The sequence below is a fragment of the Pogona vitticeps genome, chromosome 1, assembly GCF_051106095.1.
Source record: "Pogona vitticeps strain Pit_001003342236 chromosome 1, PviZW2.1, whole genome shotgun sequence".
NCBI classification, from domain to species: Eukaryota; Metazoa; Chordata; class Lepidosauria; order Squamata; family Agamidae; genus Pogona; species Pogona vitticeps.
Genome location: NC_135783.1, coordinates 100,669,816 through 100,685,064, shown reverse-complemented (window position 1 = coordinate 100,685,064; position 15,249 = coordinate 100,669,816). Strand labels below are relative to the sequence as shown.

At 44.5% G+C, this 15,249-nt stretch overlaps 1 protein-coding gene across 7 annotated transcripts in view; it reads left to right on the top strand.

The window, feature by feature from the left end:
* Positions 1–2,547: 2,547 nt before the first annotated feature.
* The window catches only part of GRIK2 (glutamate ionotropic receptor kainate type subunit 2), a 591,038-nt gene continuing 578,336 nt past the window's right edge, over positions 2,548–15,249 (top strand). For 6 of the 7 annotated variants that reach the window (XR_013541731.1, XM_020780821.3, XM_078385448.1 and 3 more), the window contains exon 1: positions 2,554–3,136. Coding sequence is in view for 6 of the 7 variants with exons in the window: in XM_020780821.3 (XP_020636480.1) it covers positions 3,022–3,136 (115 nt within the window). In the remaining variant the exon portion in view is untranslated. Of the gene's footprint in view, positions 3,137–15,249 lie in introns of all 7 variants that reach the window. The other variant, XM_020780740.3, reaches the window with a different exon arrangement.

Below are 15,249 nucleotides of genomic sequence, written 5' to 3'. Positions count from 1 at the left end.
GATGTTCAGTTAGTTAGTGGTAAATTTCAGTTTGCAGGCGTTTCGAAGTCAGCCTGTGCAGGAGAGTACTGTGACCCTATAAAGTTAATCTGAGAACCCCCAAGCTTCTAACAGTCATGGAACCCAATGCATGGCACTAAATGTTCAAAATTAAAGCCAGTGCATTAAAGCTGCCGTCCTGGTCGTACTTACTTAGAGAAGCATTATAAGTCCCGCTGATGTATCTCTGAGTAATACAGCCGGGAAGAAGGGTTTCTTTTTTAAAACCACAATTCTCTCCCGGCTGCCTTTCGTCCTAGACTCAAAGCGCACAGACAGTGCATTCAGTCCGCAGGTACAGGTGTGCTCCTGTTGGCTGTCTTGGTTTAGAAAATGCTTTTAAACTTTCTGTTGGGTTAAGAGGGCGTGAGGGGTGTGTGTTGTTCCCAGTCAGCAGACTAAGCGCCAGTTTCATATGGCGATAACAGGAATTCTCTTTCTCCCCGGATCCCCAGTTTCCCCCTCTATTTGTATTTTAATAGGTTCACGAAAGACTTTTCTTCCAGATTATACAAATGAATTATTTGTAGTTCGCGGGGATGTCTTAATGACCCCATACAGGTTCAGGACCCCTCCCCCCCAGTTCTTAACGTCCTTCGTCCCCTCCCTCCCCCCCCCCCCACACGTCTGAACTGTGTTTCCTAGTAAACTTTGACACCACTGGGTAAATATGTATTGGCGGAAGGGGAGTTATAGCACAGAGCTGAGGAAAATGATACATTAAGAGAGCAATCCCACGCCTACCCTTTCAGAATTCAGTTCCAGGTAAACGTGCATATGATTGCAGCCCTATGGACGCCAGCTGTCTCCTGCTTTTAGCAAAGGCTGCAAACTAGGCAGCAGCGAAGCTGGTGGAAACTTTCTCTCTCTTTTTTTTTTTTAAGGGACTACTCTGGAGTAAACAGATTGGGAGAGTGGGAGCACCTCCACAGTAGCAGCGCTGTAAGTTTTGGCTGCACTATTCCTCTGTTTCGAAGAGTATGCATTTAAAATATAAACATTCCGGTATCACTGGACGGGGTGCAATAAAATAAAATTTACATTTAAAAAAGAAAGGCATTTGAGGAAAAGCTAAGTCGTGATTCCTTCACTCCTTGTTATTTGCGGAGGGCACTGTAAGTCCTTCATAGTATATAATCACGTGCCATCAAGTCAATTCTGACTGATGGTGACCTCTTTTCGGGATTTCCCAGGTAGCGGATTCCCGGATATCATCCTTTTCTTCTCTTCTTCGGGGGGTGGGGGTGGGGGTGCCCTGGGACTGTGCAGCTTGTCCAAGGCCGCACAGGCTGACTCTTCTCCCAGGAGGCACAGGGGGAATCGAACTCTCAGCCTCGAGCTCCGCAGCCAGATACCTGAACCACTGAGCTATCCAGTCAGTCTCACAGACAGGTGTGTATCAAAGCAAGGTCACCTGAGTAATTTGCATTTCATGCTGTCCATCCTGGCTCCTGCCTTTATCCGGGTTGATGTCAAGGTGTTTTGTTTAGCCAACTGATCACGAGAGGAACGTCAGCAGTGCAAAGAGGAAGGAGGGGACGAGGGGCAGAGGAATCCCTGCCTGTGGCCGGGTTCTGTGTTTTGCATCAACGGCAGCGTCTTCGTGGACTACGTTAACTCGTGGATGAAGTGCTGTCACGGTCTGAATTTAACGTCGAGGAAAGGACCTTCCTCTCACACACGTCAAGTCCCAACTGCTAGGGCTGAAACAGGTCGGCAGCCAGTTTTAAAGCTCCGGATGAGAGCTGCCGGCAGTCTCGCCGCAGCCCGGTTCTAGAGGTGCGAATGGACTGTTGCCCGGGATGGGACTTTGGGCTTCAGCTGGGAGAGGACCCTAAACAGACGGGGAGCTAGCTGGGCACAGACCGGTTGGGCTGAACCGAGACGCTCCTAAGGCAATTGTAGCACTCCCTCCCTTTCTGATCTCAACCACTCCTTCAGCATCCGCGGGCTCTACAGACAAGACAGAGCCCCAGACGGAGTCCTATGTTGGATGATCAAGCAATCCTAGACCCTCTTCCAGGCATCACTTTCCCAACAGATCGAAGCGCTTATGGGAAAAGAACATCCAACTGTTGGGAACCACGCTGCTTTTCTCCCCACTTAAAATAAAGCCCACCATATTAATTCCAAAAGGTTGTTGGCGTTAAGGGGGTGGTGGTGGTGGATGGATAAGACGAGGAGGTTGGATTGCATAAGAGAACCGAGGCTGCTTTGGCTCTCGCCTTACGAGCTGGCAACCTTAAGACAAGAGGAGCTGTCTCGGTTGCTCGCACTTCATCTTGGCTGAGCGTCAGGCGCCGTGCAGCAGTGCAGTGGAGAGGGGAACCCAACGGCCAGGGAAAGCACCCGCCTCTCGCTCGGTGGCGGTTTCGCCAGCTCGGATTGCCTATTGATCTGTCTCCCCTTCTTCTTCTTCTTCTTCTCCTCCTTTCCCTCTCCCTCTCTCTCTCCTCCCGCCCCCGTCACCGCCTGCCTCCTAGGTTCACCCGGCTGGCCCTCGTGCCTGCAGATGTATGCGTGCGTATGTTTGGATTTCTCAAGGATTCTCCCCCCGCTACCCGCCGCCGCCGCCGCCGCCTTCTCCTCCTCCTCCTGCTCTCTCTCTCTCGCTCTCGCTCTCTCTCTTTCTCGCCCGACTACCATGGATGTCCCACCATTCCTTGCAGTTGAAGGTTGCTCCTTGGCGCAGTGAATGAAGATCATGCAGGGATTGCTAATGGCTTTGGGAAGCGGAGAGGCTCTCTCCCTCGGTGTGACCATGCCGTGATCGCGACTCAGGGCCAAAACACTTCTACAGCTCTTCAGCTTTTTACCCGACCGGGGGAAGGGGGCAAAAACATCACCACCACCACCACCACTACTATCATCATCTTCAAAAACAACAACAAGAACAACAACAACAACAACACGAACACCACACGCTGACGCTTAAGCAAGGGGGCCGAAAGGAACGCGGCGCGGGTGTGTATCGGAAACACCATGAAGATTATTTCCTCGATTCTAACTCATCCACTCTTCCGAGGCACCCTTCGGCTCCTGCTTTGCTTACTGTGGATTGGATATTCCCGAGGAACCACGCATGTGTTAAGATTCGGTAAGGCTTTCCCCCCTTCTCCCCCCCACCGCTGTCGTTTGCTGACATCGTTATGTGTGTCCCTCGGATATTGTCAGGGAATGGGGGGGGGGGGCGGAGGTTGGAGGGAGGAGGGAAAGGGGAGATGGAGGTACTTCCGGGCGAGCGGGGGTATTTCGTCTCCTCCCGGTTGCATTTAAGGCGCCACTTCCACCCGCTGCCTGCCTTTTCTAGCGGCGGTCAGGCAGAGAGCGGTTGCCAGTCGTCCCGGTCGCGGACAATCTGGGCTAGCCAGCCGGTGGCGTCTGGCTCAGTAGCTGGGCGAGTGGAGAGGCTGGGCGAGCGACGCCCGGCTTGGCTTTGTGTTGCCACTTTGGAGTTGTCACCGTGCTTGGCGGAAGCCTCGAGGCTGGGCGAACTGTTGATTCGCTCCCGGTTGAGGGGGCCGTCCGCGTCCTGCTCGCCCGACATGGCATGTCTCTCTCTGGCGCTGTTTTCCCTTTGACGTTTGCCCGTCAGCAGTTCAAAGGCGCCGTTGAGTTGTGAGTCAGATCAGGCCGCTTGACAAAGGCGAAAACGAAGAAGCCACTAGCCTGGTCTCATTCCCCCCCCCCCCGCCGCTCCCCGCCGTGCCTCAAGTAATCTCAGTGGACTGGTGTATGGTTTTCTCGGGGCCACACCGAGTGCGACCCAGGCCTCCCTTGAGTCAGGCGATCTGGTTTTTCAGTCGGCGCCGCTGATGCCTACAGGTGCTTTCCCCGCCCCATAGAAGACATTGGCAAGGCTCCCGCGGAGACTAGACTGCGAATGCACTCGGTGGGACGAGGACGCTCGCTTGGGGCGGCTAACTCGGGCAGAAGAGGTTTCTGGGTCACAGGCTGGCCTCTTGTCCTTAGGTAGCCCCGGTCTGGTGGCGGCGGCGGTGCGGAGGAGAAGAGGGCAGCAGGATTTCTTCCTAGGGAAGAACATGAACGATCACGGCCAAAGGGTTTCATGAGCGTGCCAGAAAGCGCGACGGAGGGACAGCCACTGAAGTTTTCCTTGTCTTCGGACGAGTTGTCTCTCCCCCCCCCCCCGCCATAAATAACGGTTAAGAAACTTGTGCATACTCAGGATCTGAACTGCCAGACTCCAGGTAGAGAAGGAAGTGCCCGAATGGGTGGGGGAATTCAAGGTCAGGTTCGTTTGCAGAGCCGACAGCAAAATTGTCCGACTTAAATGACTGTACTCAGAAAGACGCGAGAGGTGCGGCTGGAAGGAGAACCGCAGGCCGGAGCGGCGACTCGCTTCCCGGGTTTCCCGACCCGCCGTGGAATGCGAGTCCCGTTGAAGTCAAGGGCAAAGCTCTTGGCCCTTTGAAAGGGCTCGGGATTTCCCACCGTGGTATCACCGGGGTTGGTGGAGTGTAGAATCCCGCGGGGGGGGATTGTGTGCGGAGGAGGAGAGGCGATCCTAACTTCCACGCAAAGCAGCCATCCCCCCCCCCCATCTCTTCCTCTGTCCTTAAACCCCGTCCTCTCCGAGAGGTGTTGTTTGCAGCAACCCTGTTGGATTTGGGACCGAGAAAGGTAGAGGGGGTTACAAACCGCGGCAAAGTCATCATTCCCGTGGGGGGCTGGGATGATAGTTGTGTTATCTCAGCTACCTCTCTCCTCCCCGTCCGGGCTGCGATTGTTCAGGAACGTTGCTGGTAGCAACGGTCTCCAGGAATGCCTTCTTCCTCTGGATAAAGCTCACCTTGGCACTCTGGGTCACCTGTGGGTGGAGGGAGTAGGTAAATGTGGACGAGTTGACTTTAGGACGTCTGGCTGGTTTGTCGTCCATGGAGAGCTGCTGCGGGGGAGGGGGAGATTCCTCTGGCAGGAGGAGACGGATCCCGAACTGTGGCTGAGCACTGGGATCCGCGAAGTGATGCCAGCCAATGAGTTGCCATCCACGCCTTTCCCCAAAGACGGTTTCCAGGTTAATTAAAGACATCCCCCCTCCCCCCGCTCCTCGTGAGTGTCCCATCTTGGTGATGGATGACTCCTGTGAGAGGTTGACTAGAGAGTTCAGGGTCGATCCGAAGGTGGGGGTGATGCCCCCATCTTTTCTAAAAAGCGCCAGAAACTCTGCACTGTGTGGTACAACTCCTCTCCACTCATCCAACTAGCAGTTTACAGATGTACCAGGGTTAAACCCATATAATCCAATTGCGTTCAATGGGGCTTTTAAAAACAGAGTAAATCCTATTGCTACGTCTTAACTGGATTGCGGAACCCGCTAAAACTCTCACTTCCCAAACTGTGTTCGGGGCTGCCGTGTGCGAGGAAGCAGTTGGTTGGTACTGAAGCTATGTGTTGTATCCTGGAAACTCAGAAAGACTTAAGCCTCTCCCTTCCTGCGGCTGATATGTCACCTTTAGCGGAGGAAGGGAGGGAGGGAGCGAACGAAGGTGGAGATGCTCTCTGCCAGGGGAGGAGAAGGGGCACTTTTGATCGCCGGGGGTGCTCATCACCTAATGCTGTCAGAGGATGTGAAGGCGTTTGTCAAACACGGGCGTCTCTGTGTAGATGTGTGCAGGCGCGCACACTTTCAGAGAAGGAGCAAACCTTTCTAAACAAGTAAAGGAGAACCGAGCAATCTGAAGTTCGATTCTATGGGAACATCCCATTGAAACGGGGAAGCGACCCTTGGGAGACGGAGACAACCGCTAGTTTACCTGCTCTCTGTTTCTCTCCCTCAGTGGAATCACGTACTGCTGGCAGACAAAGTCTCACCCCCCCCACCCACTTCCTCGTGGTTAACATTTTCTCCTCCTCGTGTAGAGATTTAACCAGGGCATCGGCTGCCTTTTCTCTTTCTCTCTCCTCACCACACTGAACACTTGGGCTTTCAGTCATTCCCAGATAACACAGTGACACAGTTGTGTCATTCTGGGTGGATCAAATCCTGCCAAAGAAGCTGGTGTCTTAATGGATACAGAACAATTCTTCCGGAAGGCCGTTCTTCTAATCCAGGCCCAGGAAGGACAACCCAGGCACAGACAAGTCTCTCCCCGGGCTTGCCGACAGACAGGGCCACAAAACTGCCCAGCTACCTCTCCAGGGCTTTTGAGGATCTACCAGGCATGTTCCTGGGCCTCATTGGCCAAAGGGAGACAAAATCTTTTAATAAGAAGACTGGCAGCTCTCACTGGGCCTTGCCTTCAGCTCTGGATTACAAAAATGGTGTCATGTACTGGGCCAAGCCTTATACCCCGTAGAAACAAGGGAAGCATAGCTGCAGGTTTGGGAAATATTATCAAGTTTGCCTTCCTGGTGTAAAATACAGGTGGACATTCAGAAACCCTAACCCTTTCCCACTCAAAGCAAGGTATCAATGGGTGCGGCAGCCTGAAAGGCTGCTTCCTTTTATTTTATAAATCCTCATTGCATGTACTTCTCTCAACAAATTTTCAGTCAATAGAATATGCTTGATGCTGATTTATTTACTGCTTCCGTCCCATCGGAGGAGTTTTGCCTTAGCACCGCATAGCACAATGTGGTTTCAGTACCAAGGCCAGCTCCCCCTCAGACTGCCCTATGGGATCCGAACTCTTTCTTGTGTCTCGCCATTACGAGACGTTTCCCCCCCCCCACCGCTCCATCGCTCCGCAGCTTCTCCTGTTAATTTTCAACTCGTATGGATTATCGCTTCATGCGTTGGTGTATGTTATACATTTGCTTATTTTTCCTGATAGCCATAATGCTCGCACTATTGCAAGTCATTTCTTTTTGAAACCAGCAGGACACCCCACCTACACATATATTTACTTTCTTCCTGGAAAATGTGTGTAGGTTCTGCCTGCTAGTTTGATTAGAAGGATCTGTGAATTTTAATAGGCTTTCGATAACAGTGTTTGATTCACTACTAACTCACTCAAGTCCCCTAATCCAGCCAGCCTTCTGAGATGCAAACAATCCTGGAACTTAAAAGCATTCTTTAAAAACAGGGCTGTTCAACAGATCTTATTTAATTAATCATATTAATTTATTTCAGTTAATCTATTTGCCTGCACTGGCACAATAATAAAATACCTCTGGACTTAACAGGACTCCCCCCCCCCCTTGTTTTCTGGATTTGCAAGTAGGCTGCAGTAACAAACATCTAAGAAAAAGTATTCTGTCTTCTAAATGGTATGCAGAAAGGGGACTGACCTTTTAAAGGCTGGGTTTGCCATGTACAATTCCCCCCCTCTTCTTATGTACTTGTATTGTTTTTGTATTTTCCCAAGCCTCCCTCCTGCTTAATTGATTAAGCACTGTCCTACTCATAAGGAAATTTCACAGCTTTAATTAGTATTTACTTTCAAAGCAGTAGGTTTAGGAAGCAGTCTAGTGTGTGTGAAAACAGCAAGAGGTCAAAAAACCAAGGCAAACATCACTATGTCTAAAGCAGAGCAATCAACTTCTAACACAAGCATTTAATGGGCAAAATCCTGTTGCTTAGCATAATAAGTCACAACTAGAGCACAGGGCCATTGAATCAATGACATTTATGGAGGAGTTGACTCACTAGATCCTCACAGATTAAATGGGCCTACTGTAATTGCAAGTTACTAAACTAAGCAACAGGGATTTAGCTAATATGTGACAGTGACACACAGTTATTGCTTTCTAGAATAACTCTATATGTATGTATTTAATATATACATACATTACGTGAAGCCTACTTGAAAATATTTTGTGTAGAAATGCAGCCCTAGGCATTGAAAATCCTTGAGTTGCTGCTAATCATTTATTTTATTTTCTCTTATAATAATATTATTAAGATTATATTTCTGTTATTTTAAGGATCTTGAGATTTTCTACAGTGTAGTAGTTACTGCATTTATACCTAGCACATGATGCAATGGGCCTTGAATATAGCTTCCAAGGAGCATGTTATACATTGATTTCTTCATAATGTCACCTTTATGCCTCCTGATAACCTGTATTATCTGGGAAAATACACCAGTATTTAGGACACAATAAAAGACTAAGAAAGAAAGAAAAAGACTGCATTAAAAACAAAACAAAAGCAGAAATTAGCACTTCTAAAAAAATCAGTCAACTCCACAATAGAAAATTAGCAGATGTTAAAACTGCAGTTCAACTATCTCAGAAATTCTTAAAGCCTCTGAACAGCTGTGAAAAAGGACAGACAATGTTTTGGACTGCAGCTCCCCTAACCATTGGCCATACTGGCAGTTGCATTTGGAAGTAAAACATCTGGAGGGCCAAAGATTTCCTGCACTTGTTTCCTAAATGCTGGGGAAGATATCAGTTTCTGAATACAGTTCTGAAAGGAATAAAATGTGGGCACCAAATATTCTTCTTTGAAGGAGAAGTCCACAACTCAAGTTACGTTGCCACTCCCAGCAACATTCCTAGTTGCCATTACTAGCAACTAATGGTACAATCGTTAATTTAAGCACGGAGCAGAGAGAGCAGCCAGACAGCCATTGTTACTACAATGGTGTTATCTGAGTGTAAGTTTATAAAGAAATGCTCCTTTGCAACTCCACGTTTTGGGCTCTGTTAGCATTTTTTTTTTGTAGTTACAGTGAGAAGTACTTTGCTGTATGAGCTGTACTTATTTTATTGGCCACTTGATCATCCTAATTTTTTAGAACATTAAGCAACATGCAAAATCAGAATAGAATCAGGCATGATTATTCCATAATGTGAGGTGACTATGGTTGGAGAAACAATTCTTGCTTTATCTCTATATGCTTTTGTACATACATGCAACAAATTAAGTGTGACTTAAAATTCTGAAAAGTATTTCAAGAAGAACCCCATAACTGTTAATTCCACGCTGTCTGTGTCTTACACATTTCCTTTTCTCTGAAAGAGCTTTGAGGCACAATTGAGACCTCAAATATGGCCTTGGGGGACTCAATTAGTTAAAATTAATCTCATCCACATGCTAATTATCTCTGAATGTATAGTATGCTTAAGACTTAAGTATGTAGCTTGTTGACAATTTCCCCTCACACCCATCCTTGAATTCTTAAATACATAATTTCTGCCACTGCCTTCAGCAGGAATTAAAAAAAAAAGTCAGATAAGGTGGTGCATGCAGTTGTGCAGCTAAGGAATGTTGCACCTCCTTGTTTTCTCATTTCTATCTGTTTCTCAGCCTCTTACAGGGCTCCACATAATATAACTTTGGCAACAGAGTAGCTATTTTCCAAGGTCATTGTAGCAAGAAAAAAAAGGATGGGAGAACACTGTGTCATCTCTAGTTTCTCAGCATCTTCAGATGTCTATTTCTATCAAGAGTTTATTGTACTAAACTCTGATCAGGCCGGCCTCTTGAGTCAAATGTCTATCTGATTACTCTTTCCGGAAAATGACTATACAATCACAGTCCTCTTGAGTCAGGAAGCAAAGCACCAGAGAGGAAAAGAAATCAAGCTTTTTGCTTGTGACATTTTGTTGCCCATGCAGCCTTTTAACAGGATGGGTTGTCTGAATCTGGGATGCTTATTGTTTGGGCTGGGGAAGAAATGTCATGTCCATTATACATGATTGTGTCTCATTATCTACGGCTACTATGAATTATTTCAGTGATTTTATATTTCCCATCCACTCTTCAAGACTGGAGCCTTTCCCAAGTGGCTTGCAATTTAAATCACACATTGTATATATATTACCAATATATCTATATCAAGGTAACAAATGTAACAATGTAACTAATTCATTAAATTGTCATAACATTTAAAAATTATTTTGAAATAGAAAAATCACCAAATCAGCATATAAAATTAAATTTTTTTTTTTAAAAAAGGGGACTTTAAAATATTTAATGAAAGCAGCAGATGGCTTCATCTGTATATCTTGTAGCATAGTGCAGGGCCACTGCTGAGAAGGGATTACCTCTAGTGAGGGTTACCCTTACAGATCATAATGGCAGGTTAGCCAGTAGGTCTGTGACAATGTTGCCAACACAGGGAAATCTAGAAAAGTGTAAACAGTCTTGTCACTGCTAACACTGACAAGTGCTTCCCGGCCCCCAACCTGTGTAATTTTTACTCAAGTACAGGACTTTGAACCTTGCCATGAATCTCTTCCACTTTTGCTCTTATTAAAACATTAAATGGTACCCACATTCACCCCTAAATATAAGGAATGAGATGCATTTGTAATTCATTGAGAAAGTTCCCACAAACCTCCATTTCATTTGTATTTCTTAGGACTGATGTGGGTTTACAGGAAAGCAATGAAATGAGGGACTAGCATTGTATCTGAAAAGCAAAGCCTTCACATTGACCTCTGACATCCAATAGTGGCTTTCCTTTGAAAAAGGTATAAACACAACAAACAGACAATGTAATTTAATCCAAATGAATCAATATTGCAATCTTATAATGTGTTTAATTCTGCTTGAACCTTAAAACCTCTTGTCACTGCTCTGTAACTTCTGTCTATATATATCTGGCCCTGTTTTCAGTCTTGTTGTGAGCTGTGTTGATTATCACCTCCAGGAGAAGGGAGGCTGCAAGTCGATTATCTATATAAGTAAATAAAGCATATATTGTGGTCGTGGGCATGATAAATCTAGTGGAAGATGTTAAAGTTGCCCATTGCTTTCTTCAGGCCAGGTAAAAGCAATCAGAAATCAAAATAGCTATGCAGACCAGCCAGAATTCAATCTCACCTTTGGTTCCTAGTTTTAGTGATGGGACATAAAAGCATAGCCAGGGCTTTTGACAGGAATGGTCCACTAATGTTCTCGCTAATGGAGATTTAATAGTATCCTATTGACAGTCAGCCAGATTGTCTTTGCAAAGCCGTTATTATAGTAACAGGGGGCAGGAAAGGAGGACCATCCATGCTGGCTGTTTTTCCTTTCCAGCACCTCTTTCTATACTGGAGTGGTATTTTTGACCTGGATGTCCCCACAACAGGCAGGCAACCTGATTCAAATTCCTCTTCAAGTGATTGCTCCCCCACTCCCCAGAATGATTCCTCCCTGCTCCTGCCCACCAGTCCTCCAAATAAGGAAAGCAAAGTCAAACTGAATTATGCCTTAATGGGTTGAATCTGGCAAGATCCCCACTATCTCCTCCCTGCTTTTCTGGAGGTGTTTAAACTGGGCATAAGAGTGCTTGTATGGTAGCTGTGAGCTTGAGTTTTTGATTGTTGAGGTGTGTAAAACTGGTGGCTAGTTGTAGAGCCTCTGGGCAGAGATGAAGGTGGCAGTATTTCCCATCAGTTATCTGTTTGTTTATCAGGAGCTAGGAAAAAAAAATCTACTTGCCAAGGGTAAGAGGCCTTCCATGCGAATTAACAAGGCCTTCAGCAGCAGCAGAAGCATAAAGAAAAAAAAAAACAGAACAGAACAAAACAAAGAACAACCATTCACCCAAAATTTGGAGGAAAGCTAAGGTTAAGAGTCTCTCAAAGGAAGAGGAGGTTGCAGAGCGTTGTTATTGACTGGCCCAGATTAAAGAGCAGAGAGGAAGATTTCAATTTGATAACGTCACAAGCCTTCCTGTTTTTCTTTGCCACTTGTGCCGACAATTTTGTAAGGTAATTAAATTGGCTGATTGAAGTCACAGTGGTCATGGGGCGATAAAGACCATTTGGATTTAATGGAATTTAAAAACAACAGTGTGCTGGCGCAATTCCTACAGAACAAGAATTTTAATGATCCATTCAGGGTGCTGACTAAATGGAATGTCCTGGAAGAAGTTTAATTGAAAGGGCAAACCCGATTAGGTGTACACAGTCTTTATGGCTGGAGATAGGGGAATTAAACTTATCCTTTTTTAAAAGACTCATTAATGCATTATCAAGATTTAAGGCAGGTCAAATAAATGCTCTTCAGTGGGGTCATCTTAGACAATTCTCACTCTGCATTTAAAGCCAATACATTGTGGGAAAGGGCACCCCATTGATCAGAAATAACATAGATTGTGTGTGTGTGTGTGTGTGTGTGTGTGTGTGTGTGTGTGTGTGTGTGTGTGTGTGTGTGTGTGTGTGTGTGAGTGAGAGAGAGAGAGAGAGAGAGAGAGAGAGAGAGAGAGAGAGAGAGAGAGAGAGAGAGAGGACTACCTCCAAGGAGTTCAATTAGCACTATCAGTATAAACCTGAATAATGATAACTAATGTACTTTCTGCTACTGGAGATAAGGAACTTGAGAATAGATTTATTTGTAGATTCCAGGCTTGAATGATTTCCCATTTAACACTCTGTGTTAGCACTATGCAAAACCTTCTGTCCCATGACTTACACCACCTTGTTTTATTTTTTAATTTAATATTTCCTTTTCCTAAATTCTTCACAGCCAAAATACAGTTGGATGCCTAGTTAAAAATAAGACAATATAAAATAAACTGAATGCTCTACTGTTTGCATTGTTTTTCACTTTCGAGGCTGTAGGCAATCTTATTATAGATGGGTTTTTATCACGTATTTTATGAGATTAGAGGAAACACTATGTTTAATGCTCTGTAGTCGCAGTTCTGTACCTGGAAAATTAAAAAGTCAGCAATTTTGAAACAGAGTCATCATTCTGTACTTTCCCAAATGTATGCTCATCTCTTTGTATCTTTGTTCTGTTACCCTGACCCTAATGTAAATTTAGCAATAAGCCCACATGTGGAACTAAATGATGATAGTAAAAAGTATTTATATCATAACTCTTTGGATAAAAAACTGATTTTTCCCTGTGAAAGCATATAGATGAATATGAAAATGTGAAGGAGAATACTCACTTGCTTAAATGTATTGCAATGTAGTTGCATTCTATGTTGGCCATTAAAACATAATTAAATGCATACAAGTTATTTTATCTATAAAGAATGTGCTACCTAAAGTCTTAACTAACACAGGAAGGTGCATCAATCCCATAACTTCCCACAGAATTTCATCCAATCTTTTGCATTCCAAATCTAACAGATACTGTAATTAGTACCAAAGATGGGAAATGATGTTCAGGATTGGTTCACATATTCATTCTCTCATAATACTATTTCTATAGCCTGTAGACTTGATTTTGCATTGCGGAGTGGTCGACCAGACCACATGGGTGGGATATAAATTGAATGAATGAATGAATGAATGAATGAATGAATGAATGAATGAATGAATAAATACATACATACATACATACATACATACATACATACATAAATACATAAATAAATAAATAAATATGCAAACACACACAATGAACAGCATTGTATGCAATTTGATGTGAAATGATTTGAAAGTTCCATCTGTACCACTGTTTCATCTGTACTGTTGTATTGAAGTTTGCTAAACTAGAGCAAATAGCCACAAGACATTTTAATCCAAATAAACCCCTAACTGTACAACGTGATGAAGCATTTTCTTGTGAAATTAAGATGTGTTAATGTATGAAATGTAAACCTCAAAATAAAAATTAGCAATAGGAGTGTGTTTGTGTGTGTGCATGACAGAGAGAGCGAGTGAGCAAGAGAGTGAGTGAGAGAGAGCATGAAAAAGTTATTGAAAAGAACTATCAAGATTTTTTTTCTGTCCATTATGCACTGCAAATTTTAACTGCTCATTGTTCTTTGATTCTTCAGAGTAGTATCAGCCATAGAGATCAGAAACTGATCCCTTATAGCAGGAGTTTGGAGAAACTAGACCAGGATCTACGGGTAGATCTTTGGATGGCATCATAAACAGCAAGAATCTCTGACTTCTAGGTTTTTTTTAACCTCAGCAACAGTAATATGATTATGTGTTTAAATGGCTTATGGTGTGAAAGAAGGCCTGGATGATGACACAAAAGGAAGTTTGGAATAGATTTGTATGTGAAATGACGGCTAGCTCAGTACACATTCTGTGCTTATAACCTGCTCAGAGGCACCTGTTCTTTAATTCTATCTTCTGCACCTAGCTAAGGGTGCTGGATTGTGGAGATTTAGTTAACAACAACAATAGCAGCAACATTCTAGAAAGATCTGGGAAACCTGAAGATTGTCTGTATGTGACTTAGGCAGCAACCTGGGGTCACTGCCATTTGTGCCAAATGGCTTTCAGTTTGCTCTGCAATTAGCAACTCTAGCAGAGGTCTATACACTTACCTATGAGAAGGTCCTGTTGAGGACAGCAGAACTGTCTTCTTGATGGTAAAGGTAAAGGTAAAGGTTCCCCTTGACAATTTTTGTCCAGTCGTGTTCAACTCTAGGGGCGGTGATCATCCCCATTTCCAAGCCATAGAGCCAGTGTTTGTCCGAAGACAATCTTCCGTGGTCACATGCCCAGTGTGACTTAGACATGGAACACTGTTACCTTCCCACCGAGGTGGTCCCTATTTATCTACTCGCATTTGCATGCTTTCGAACCGCTAGGTTGGCGGGAGCTGGGACAAGTGACGGGAGCTCTTCTTGATGAGACACACACAATTGGGCTGTAAGTCCTGTTAGGTTGAATGGGATTTCTCATCATCTGTTAATAAATAGGGCTTTCTTTTAAACAAATATGTATATTTGAGCAAATATAGAGCGTGAAGCTCAATATACAACACAAATTCACATAAATGTGCTTTCAAGGAACTTTCCTATTCTGTTCATTGAAAGAACACAAACTGCTCATTCATCTCCTTGTGACTGGCCAAATGATATGAAAATGTTACTTTCTAGGATCCCAGTTTCCACAATCTCCCAGGCACTGGGGCTACTGGGAGATTTTGTCAGTTGTAGTACAAGAAGCAACTTTTCTAACATTTGGGCCTGTTCCCCATTGGCATGAAGGAATCTTGCCATCAGCTCTATATCCTCTGTGAAAAAATAAGAGTGTTATGTCTTTGAGTAAGTACTTCAAGATCCCTGGACTGGGCAGGAGTAAATTGTCTCCTATAAACCGCAGGCAAGCAGATGTAATATTTAAAGATTAGACTAGTGTATAGAAATTCAATTCTCAAGTAAGGCATTTGCTTTTCTATATGGTTATTAAATAGATAAATCATGCAATCCAAGTACCTGGCCTTTTGGGTAATGTACAAGAAAAACATTTTTTAAAAAACACATAAAACCATGAAATGTAGAAGCAAAAAGAAACAAGCTAAATAGAAAAAAAAGCAATAAAATAAGAGGGAAAAGTATTACTAAAGATATAGATAACTAGCATATGTGGTAATAACATGCAGCC